At 56.3% G+C, this 10,328-nt stretch overlaps 1 protein-coding gene across 1 annotated transcript; it reads right to left on the bottom strand.

Moving 5' to 3' along the window:
- Window positions 1-382: 382 nt before the first annotated feature.
- Window positions 383-9,387, bottom strand: SPRY4 (sprouty RTK signaling antagonist 4). Its single transcript, XM_040976079.1, has 2 exons — window positions 9,191-9,387; window positions 383-1,343 (listed from the first exon to the last, which is right to left on the bottom strand). The coding sequence occupies exon 2, from the start codon at window positions 1,295-1,297 to the stop codon at window positions 392-394; it is 906 nt and encodes a 301-aa protein (XP_040832013.1). The 5' UTR covers window positions 1,298-1,343; window positions 9,191-9,387; the 3' UTR covers window positions 383-391.
- Between the last annotated feature and the right edge of the window lie 941 nt (window positions 9,388-10,328).

The following is a 10,328-nucleotide window of genomic DNA, read 5'->3' as shown; positions in this document are numbered from 1 at the left end:
AAGGTACGGAAGTCAAGACTCCTAGAATTCTCCAAGGTACTCTGGTGACCCAGTCCTCACAGGCAGGTTGCCAGAGAATGAAAGGGGTGGAGGAGAGCAAGGATGGGGGCTGGGAAGGATTTCTGGCAGCTCTGACTTCCGGTGTGTCCATATCCATGTGTCCAATCTTCCTGAACCATGTCCCACTCTGCCTCGGTCTGTCACACACCGGATTCCGGGGCCCCATGGAAACCCCAAGGTGCTGCTGCTTCCTTCTGAGGGAGCAAGGTGGGCGAGTGCGTGGTGGTCCCCATTTCTCCCCAAGCTGGAAGCAGCAGGAGGAATGGACAGCTCAGCAAAGCCAGCCTCAGGTGGCTGCCAGAAATACACCACATCCCACTGGCCCAAAGCCTCAGAAAGGCTTGTCAGGTCTGGTGGCCTTGGCATCTCCTCCACCACCAGCCGCCTTGCAGATGACACTGTTCGTGTGCTTGCAGCGGCAGCCAGGGCGGCGCACACGGTCATAGCCACGCTGGGCCAGCTTCACGCAGCCGGTGGCAGGAAGGTAGCAGAGCAGGCAGGGCAGCACCAGGGATAGGGCTCCCATGAAGGACCAGCGGGCGCAGCAGTTTGAGTGAGAGCAGGAGCAGGGGTGGTCGGCGCAGGAGCCCTCATCGTCCTCATTGGTGCAGTGATAGAAGACGCCCTGCACGAGGCACATGCACGTGCCATAGTTGACCAGGGTTTGTGCCGAGCACAGACACTCCTGGTTACAGACCCAGCAGGATGGTAACGTCCGAGGGGACGCACACTCCTTGCACTTACACTTTCCGCATGCCTCACACAGCAAGAAGTGCTTGTCCAGCTCTGGTGGGGCTGCTGGGCCCTTGAAGTCCAGCGGCTTGCAGTGGACTACCTTGGGTTGGATGCGCACGGCCCTGGGTGAGGCCTGGTCGGCCATGGGCGGTGGGGCCATGTGGTCCAAGAGCCGCTGGTCAGAGGAGGTGCTGCTGCTACTACTGACAGAGCTGGGGCGCCCGCTGAAGGAGATCCAGTGATGGGTGACGTCCTGGTCACAGCGGGCAGGTGTTGGGGCCAGCTCAGGGGCCCCAGCCCGGGACCGTTTAGGGCCAGTGGGAGGTACCAGGCCAGGGTTGTCTATGTAGTCATTCTCCACGTGGCTGGTCTTCATCTGGTCGATAGGGAGGATGGTGAGTGGGTGTTGGAGCCTGCTGTGGGGCATCCGGCTGTCAAGGAGGGGCTGGACCATGACTGAGCTGGTAGTCAGGGGCACGCTCTGTGGGATTGGGGGATCCATGGGGTCAGAGGTCCTGGATGGCACCAAGAACAGGCTTCTAGGGACCCTGAAGGGGAAAAAGGAGAGAGTAGATTTCCAGGTGTCAGTGTCCAACCTGACAACCGCCCACCACCCATCAGGTCCTCAGGAGTCCACCCAAAACAAATTAAATTCTTCCTCAGTGGACTTAGCAGCCAGTCCCTAACAATAGGGGCCATTTATGACAGCAGTACCACCAACAGTGGGAAACAGGGTGGAAGGAACTCTGAAGGGGCAGTATACAAGGTCCAGGGCCACAGCATGTAGTGTTATCTCCCCTCTGAGCTCTAAGTCACCTGTCCAGAATCACAGGACCATGAGCCAGACCTAAGCAGCCCAAGTTCATTCTCATCACCCACAAACACACTTCCTTACTTCAGAGCTTAGATTTAGAATCAAACCAAGTCTGGGTTTTCACTGGGGTGTGAGGTTTTGGCTGTGCATGAATTTTTAATCTCTGTACCCAGGCCTCAGTTTTCCTTCTGTGAAATGGGCTCTTGCAGAGGATGAAATGGAAACATGTTCTTCCCAGCATCCTGCCCGATGCATGTTAATAAGTACTTGATTTTTATTCACCTCCCCATAACATAACCACTCTGTCTCAGCCCAAACAAGCTGGGGACAATGTGATGTACCTAAAGAGCCAGCGCCTGTGTGTTCTCCCCTGGAGTGTGTCAGCTCAAGAAACAGAAGCCTCTGCTCTGCAACAGGCAGAAGGATACCTGCACATCTGGGGTATCCTTCCTGCTGCCACTCCTACAAGCAGCAATCTTCAAGCTGCTAGTAGCCCCTAGGCAGGTGAGCTTGACAACCTGGATGAGCAGTCCAGGGTGGTTCCCCCCGCCCCATCTGCAAGTACCGAGCTAAACATTAGGCCTCAAGGCTGCTCACCAGAAGCGCAGAGCCAACCCCGGTTCAGTTTCTCATTTCACTGAGGGAGTGCAATTTTCACTTGGAACCCAGCCAGAGATTCAACTGCAGTGCCTGACATGGAACCCCAGGAAGTCACTTAAATCAAAGAGCGGAAACGGCTTGGTGCAAATTTAGAAAGTGCACATTGTTTTCTATTAGAAGTGCCGTTTCCTTGCCTGCTGACCTTTACACTGGGAATTCGGCTGGAGATCAATTTAAAGAAATAGCAACAGAAGGCCACGGCCTCTACTCAGGGGGATCTGACCTGGGCTCTGACGTTAAAGACTAGATCCTAGAAGATCCCACCCCAAACTTAAGAACCCTGGGAGACTGGAGGCAAAGAAGAGGAAAGCTGTGTGTGTGTGTGTGTGTATGCTTTAAAAGGGTCATTCTGAATGTTATGGGGTTTGAGTTCTTCTAGCCCTCATTGGGACTGCTGAGCCCAAGGGCCCCCTGCCATTGTCTGAAAGGGACACATTTGGTGCAGAGGGATGCCAGTTGGCTGTGCCTGGGACTCCATCACAGCTCAGCAGCACATGGGAGAATAAACGGGCAGATGAAGCCAGCACTCAGGGAACTGTTCTTTTCCCACCTGGAGACAACAGTCTGATCAGAGATGGTTACATTGTTGGGGAAGGGGAGGTGTGTGTAGAGGCTGCAAGTAGCCAAAGCTACAGAGCTAGTTCTAACTGAAAAAGTTCAACTAGCAGATGGGGGGGGGTATGCAAAGGGCTCTCTTCCGTTGTAGCATCCAGTTGGCAAGGGTCAATGCTCCGTCAATTACTATTTCCCTTTCACACAGGGCATCAGTACTGGCTCCACTCAAGGCCCTGCCTACTTAAAAGTTTGTCACACATTATTTTTTCCTGTCCTGGACAAAGTCTGCCTAGAGGTCCACAGTGGCTGCCTCAGAGTTCTCTTCTGGCGACTGACAGTTTCACCCTTGGATGCGAGACCAAGGTTGTAGTGGGCTTACCACCACAAAGGAGCGATTTCCCAAAGCAGCCTCCCCTGGTGGATCCCGCAGGGCCAGGGATAAATAGAAGGACATAAGCAAGCATCTATGGGGGATTCTTGCCAGGCATCAAGCCTAGCAACAAGGCAGAAACTCCACAGGAATTGTCCGTGTATTGTGAATAACGTTTCCAAAGCCCTGCTTCTGGAATAAACCATACCAACAGATGAGGTTTAGCAGATGCAGGTCCCTGCACTGTGGACACCTGCCTGGAGGTAAAGACAGGGAAAGGGCATCAGGGAAGGCTCTGCAGGTCTGGCTGCCACTGGTGCCATGATGCCATGTCAGAGCATTCACCCTGGACAAAGAAAGGACTCACTCATGCTAGAGGCCCAGGCAGTGTCCTGCCAAGGCAACAAGAGGGGCATCTTGGAAGCTCATACTGCTTTCGTCTCTCAAGACTGGCATTGGGACTAGCCACGTTGTGAAAAACAGTCCATGTATAGCCACTCATATCACAATTCATGGAGTTCTTGAAAACCAGCTACACTTCTTAGCAAGGCAGGGCAGGCTCCATATCTCCCTCCCTCTAGAGATAGCTGTCAGGATCTGGTGGAGCAGGAAGCTTGGCCCACCATGACTCAGCTCTTTTGGGACAACACACAAGGGCTCCCTCCGGCAGGTGTATTCTATAGGATGTCACCCCATCACAGCCCAGATGTATATTCCCTCCGGCCACCAATTCAGCAGGCACAAGATTGCCATTGTCCTAGGCACCTCCCCAGGAGCAGGGACCCTCCGTCCACAACTGACAAAGATAAGCAACTGATGACCCCTCAACAGCAAGGCTAAAATGAATTCTCAAAGAAAAAAAAAAACACAGCTCTCATGGTGCTTTAGTAGATCAGTAACCACTCCCCGGGACACACCCACCCTGCAGTCTGAGCTCTGCACCTGATCTTAAGTGCAGTTTAATATGTACTCTTGGCTTTCCCTGCAAGGAAGTAAGAGATTTATAATATAGATAGGAGACAGGAGGCTTTGCCTCATTTAGGCTGTTTGCAGGAGAATGATGGCCAATTTGGAAGGCTCTGGAGACAAAAACAAAGCCAGCACTCCACTGAGCCCACACAGTACCTCTACCAACTTTTAGGTGGCAGACTTATAGATTAGCATGAGAAGTGAGCTTTATCTCTATTCAACACTCTAATAAATCCTCGCAATCATAAGAGCAGCTCCAAGTCCGTGGTACCAAGCCCCGTGTTAAGCCCTCATTGGTTTCTCTCATTCAAGCTGTACCAGCCCCACAGAAGAAAACACCCCTTTCATAGAGGAAGAACTGGGAGCACAAAGGGTCAAGAAGCCACAGGTAGCGAGAGTGAGCAGGACTCAAACCCAAACAAGCAAAGGCCTGAGCGTCCTGCCATTCAGCATGCTGCCCTTGACCACTGAACATCCACAGAAAGGTGTGCAAGTGCCACTCCCTGTCACAGCCAGGAAATGCTCCACCAGTGCTGGTGCCTCAACCCCCATTTCCTAGGAGCTCTCATTTCCTGTTTCCAAGTCCAGAGGGTCTTATCTGCAGATATACCCTGAAGCAGCCCCTCGAAGGAAGTCCTATGTTAGAAGACTGTCCCTTCTTCCCACCTCTATCAAGGTGAACCTAGGTTCACCTGGGCACCTTCACCAATGAGGCTTCCTTCCAAAGCCAGAGCTGAGGATGGGGAGGAGGAGCCAGGGGAGCCCTACAACCCCTGGGTCAGCAGGATATTTAACACCCTAGAGCCAGCAAGGGGGCGGGGATGGCAGCCTGACACTGCCCTTGCACCTGTGGGTAAAGGGCTACACGTCCAGCCTTCATCTCCCTAGAGGCTGGCTAAGACCAGTCTACACACCAGAACCAGATGTCATGCTCTCCTCATCTGACTTGCCCTTGGGAGGAAGTGGCATTGGGAAAACCTGAGAGCCATGCTTTGAAAACTACAGGGCAGCTTGTGACAGAATGGCAGGAGGAGGCTCTGAAGGCACAGGCAGGTTCACACTGCCCCTGCCGGTATGGGCAATCCCAGAGGGTTCACCCAGTAAGAACTCTGAGGAAAGAGCCTGTCTCCCCCACCCCCTCTGTCGGGGTCCTGCTGGCAGTAACCCAGTTGAGTGAATGGAGCTATAACCGGATGACGGACTTACTGCTCTGAAAAGTATGTGTTGGGGGGGAGGAAGGGCTCAGCGTCTCCCTGCACCCTGCAGAGGAAGGCAAGTTGAGCTGAGAAAGGCCCCAGTGGGAATAGAAAGCATTCAGGCTACTGGGTTTGTCTGGGAATCCTGCCTCGTTGTCCAGTTCCCAGATGACAAAGAATGCCTTTCCTCATTACATCTCATCACTGTCCTCTCTCTGCCTTCTTCCATAAGCCATCACCTCCAACACAGAGAAGGGTGGGAATCTTGCTAGGGGCCTTCCTAGGGGCCTTTTTCATCACCTTCAAGTTTTTACCTTACTGTGCTCTCCCCTCCACCTTGTAAAGGTGGAAAGGAGACTCTGCTTAGATTCCTGGAAAGAATCCAAGAGTCAGGAGGGAGCTAGAAGGAACCTGCTAACAAGTTTGAAAAATACTGATCCAAGTCATGGATGGTCAGGAGTAGGCAACAAACCCTAGACAACTTCCTCCTCCTCTCCCAAGGGGGCGGTGCTTCTTGCCACAGACACCAAGATGGGATTATTTCTCAAGAAATTAAGTGACAATAATAGACCTCAGCTTACTCCTGGGACAGGGGCAGGAAATGACTTTCCTTCCCCCAGCCAGAAAAAGAGTCTTCTGCAAGTGGCCACCTACCCCACAGGGCTTCTCCCCTCCTCCACTAGACCCAGCACATCTGTGCTCTCTCCTAGTGCCCAGGCTTCCTTCACCAACTGGGGCCCGACCTTGGTTAAAACAATCAGTCACAGCTGAAGGGGGAGCCCTGCGAGGCTGGCCACAGGCGCCAAACCCCTCAGAGCCCAGAGCACCCCCACACCTGCCTCTGCCAGGAGCCCATGTGCCCAGGGAAGCCTGCTTGTCCATGTTCCCTGACCGGATGGCAGCCAAGGCGGGGAGGTGTCTGTGCTCTCCATTCTGCAGAGGGCCACGCTGAACAGGTCTGCTATCTGGCCCCTAGCTGGGCCTGAAAAGAGCTAACCCAGCTTCCCAGATGGTGTTCATCATTTTCTTCCTCTGGCTCATTGAGGGAAAAAAAAAGGCAGAAATGCACCCTTGAGTCACTGATTGTCCTTTGTCAGGGAGACCTGTGGTTGGCCCAGAAAAGGAAACTTCTCCACTCCAGCCTTCTGTAGAAGCCACATCACAGTGCCATCCCAAATCTCTGTTTTTCAGTAGTGTTCCCAAACCCAGGGGCTTGGCCTGGACTCCCCCCACCTTCTACCTCCTGGGCCAGGTGACCAGCACTCAGACTTCAGAACAAAATGAAATGCTTTCAAAGAAACCTCCACTTCTTGGAATAAAAGAGGACAGATGCTTCCCAGGCCTTCTGGGCACCCGCCTGCTGGGCCAGTAGAGGGTTCTGGTAGAAGGGGCTGACCTCAGAAAGAAGGCTCCCAGCCCCAGAGGACACTCAGCATCAGAAACTGGACCTGAACAGTTCCCACATGCTCAGGTCAATTGCTCAGGACCATCTTCTCCTTCCTTGATTTCAAACACTAGAGAAGCCAGGTTCATCAGAGTGGAGGTCGGGGATGGGGGTATGAACTGCATAGAGGTTGCAACTCCAGAAAGCTCCATCTGCCAGCTGCTTCTGGAAGGATCCAGACCAGGATGACACCTGCGCGATCCCAGTGCCCCAAGTCTCTGCCTTGCTCAAGCCTCATACCATTGCCATCAGCATGACCTGCCTCCTGCTGCCACCTCCCACCCCAAAGCCTCAGAGCCTAAGGCCACTTGCAGAGGAGAAGCTGAAGAGGCCACGGGAATCAGCTGGAAGTACAGCACTTACACCCTACCAAAAGGGAGTGACTTCCAAGTGCAGAATTCAAACACCGGTTGACAACCAACCAAGGCATCCATCTTCCCAAATTGCCCTCACCTGGCTGACTGCTGAGATTTCAAAGATCTGCTAGGAAAATGCCCCACCCCCACGGGTCCAGCCCCAGCTGTTCCGTGTATGCTCCATCACCAGGTAGACCCTCCCAAGGGAGGAGGAGGACATGCAATTCACACAGGACATGTACAGCTGTCCTCTCACTCTTGAGTGAGACCAGCAATAGACCTCTCCTCACACACACGGGGATAAAAAAAATTGGACGCTTCTCATGTTTATGCTCCATCTGTGAAGATCCGGAGATCACTAAACATTGTGAAATCCACCCGAGCAGCACTGGGTAGGGCCTCTGGCCAGACCGAGCCCATGGAAGATTGATAAATCCCCATTTCCCAACTGCTCAGGGCCTGCTACCTTTCAGCTTTGGACCCCTCCCCCGACTCTTCCAAGAGGCTTGTCAGAAAGGTCAGCGCCTCCGAGCAGCCCCGAGCCTCTGCAGCTTCTTTGGCCTCTTCCCCCGCCAGGGCAGGGTCCCACTGCTGCTGCAGAGGCAGCTCGGAAGAGATGCCACCGGGCCGGGATGCCACCACTTAAATCTACCTTGGCTTTCAGCACCAACCCTGCCGGGGGCTTCCCCAGGGTCTGGCTGCGCCATAGTGAGGCCTCCTGCCCTCACCGGGCCTGGCAATATGGTGGCCCATGCAGCAGCTGGGCAAAAAGGCGACACGAGCTTCTGGCGCCTGCCCACCGTCCAAGACTGTCCCCTCGGTTTCTCCGTCCTTCCAACCACGCAACCATTTTCCATCTCTCTGGACTCCGCTGCCCACAACCCCCAGCCCCCAATCAAAGAGAATTGAGAAACCATCCTCTTGCACAAGAGCAGCTACTGTCTAAACGCTTTTTGATCGTATGCAATGAAGGGGGAACTGGGCACAGCCCCGGCCCCAGTAACGGAGCCAAGTTTCAGCTACCCCAGCCGGCCGGGCCCGCCCTTACCCCCCTCCTTGCCCTGTGGCCTTGGCGACTCGGGGTTTTCAGAACCTACCGTCTCTATCTTTCTCTTGCCGGTGATGGCAAGCTTCGTACCACCAAGAAGGAAGGAGGCAGAATAGGAGCCTTATCTCTCCTACGCACGCCACTTCTGCCTCTAGCTCCCACACGCCCGGCGTTATGTAAACGCACCTTCAGCCCCTGTCACAGTCCAGACTCGGCCCGGAGGGCCATGGCACTGCTCGACGTCCGAGGATTAGGAAGATATGGGGCAGCCAAGGGGCCTCTGGCCCTGCAGAGGCCGGGGAGGGGGAAGGTGAGCGGCAGTCGAATGCAAGCCACAAAATGCCGCGGCTAAGCAAAGGTCAGACGGCACAGAACCGCCTCGCCGAGCGGAGGGAACAGACATGTCTAACCTATGTCGGCCCCGCGCTGACCACCGCCGGGCAAGACACCAGGGAAGGAAAGCAAAGCGGGCCCGTCACGGCTCCGAAGACATGAAGGAAAAAAAAAAGCTACGTCGAACACAGGCCGCTGCGGCGGGCAGAGGGGAAACCCACGCAGGGTTGGCGCCGTGAGCCCGAGCTGCAGGGTGGGCGAGGGCGCCCCCCGGACCCAAGCGGCGGCTCTCGACTAAGTCCTGGGCCGCCAGCTCCAGCGGGAGGTGGTGGCAGCAGGAGAGAGGCCGGGCCAGAGGCAAACTCCCGGGACACGCACGGAGCTTCTTGAGTCTAGTCGCCGCGGGAAGCTGGGCTTGGCAATGCCCGGGGGTCGGGAGCGGTGCTGCCATGGCACCCCAAAAGCCCGAGCCGGCGGGCCAAGGGCGCCAGGGAGCTGCGGTGCACCGCAGCGACTTAGGCAGGCACAAGCAGCGGGAAGGAACACTGAGCCCTGGCCCGAAATAGCGCACCGTTTGTCCCAGCCCGAGGGCAACCTAGCTGGGGCTCCGAGCGAGCAGCTGTGGGTCCCAGCCCCGGCCAGAGACTTACTCTGAGGAGCCGCAGAGTCACAAGCATCGCTCCACGTCTGTGCAAATCCCGGAGCCCAAGCGGGTCAGCCGCCGCTGTACGCGCAGACGCCGGCGGCAGGAACCGGCAAGGCTCCCTGCGCCCCGCAGCGCAAGCTCCGCGCTGTCAGCTCTGCTCGCTGCCTCCGCGGCGATGTTGCAACCACTGCCTGGGAAAATGGCTTTTTTATGAATGGGAGGGCAGGCAGCGACAGTGCGCACGCGCGCAATCCGCGATTCTATGAATGGGTGGGCACAAGAGATCCCGTGCGCGCATGCGCCGCGCTCCTTTTTTTATGAATGGGGGGCCGGAAAAGAACTTAACCCGTGATGGCTGGGGCTGGTTCTCTCCGCTCCCAGGGCCGTCGTTGTTTTTTTACAAAGGGGTGGAGGTTGTTGCTTTTTTTTTTTTTTTTAATGAATGGAGGGCGGCGGCGACTGCGGCAGCTGGCTCAGTTGCGCTGGCTGCACCCCTCCCAACCTACGAGAGGAGGTAAAGGCCACCTTCATGCCACTGCGGGCCTGGGCTGGAGCCGTCCGCGTCCAAGGGGGGAGGGGAGGGGAGGCGGAGGGCGCCGTGGCTCCAGATCCTGGGCTGCCCGCAAGGCCGGGGGAGGACACACCTGGGCCCGCATATCTCAGTCAGCCGCAGGCGGTCCGCGGCAGGGCGGGGCGGGGCGGGCGGACCCCTGCTGGGCTCTTTCTCTTCTGGAGACCGGCGGCGCCTAGGGGCGTCGGGGGAGGGGTCTGGAAGCCGCGCCGACCAAGAATTGAGAAAATGCCGTGCGTCCTCTTCGACGAAAGGCGGAGTGGGGGTGGCCGAGTGATCCGATTCTTTCCCCAAAGCTGGAGACCAGTTCACCCCTCCCCTCCCCCACCCGCCCCGCCCCGCTTCTGGGGTGTGGACAGTGTCTGGGCCCAGGCCTCTTCCGGCTCCAGGACCCCCCGGGGCGATTCTGGCCACTCAGCCCGCATAGGCCTGGCCCTCACCTCCCCTCGCCCCACCGTTAAAGTCCACAGTGCCTGGTCTTCCGCCCGCCCTCGGCCGCCCTGGTTAAGTGTCCCCTTCCTCTCCTAGCCCCTGCTGGACTCTAGCCTGAGCAGCCGCTGTCCACTGCAGG

The sequence above is a fragment of the Ochotona curzoniae genome, unplaced genomic scaffold, assembly GCF_017591425.1.
Source record: "Ochotona curzoniae isolate NIBS_2020 unplaced genomic scaffold, NIBS_Ocur_1.0 contig_1, whole genome shotgun sequence".
In the NCBI taxonomy this organism is placed as follows: domain Eukaryota; kingdom Metazoa; phylum Chordata; class Mammalia; order Lagomorpha; family Ochotonidae; genus Ochotona; species Ochotona curzoniae.
Note: the sequence above shows the minus strand (reverse complement) of the source record. Positions and strands in the feature narration are given on the sequence as shown.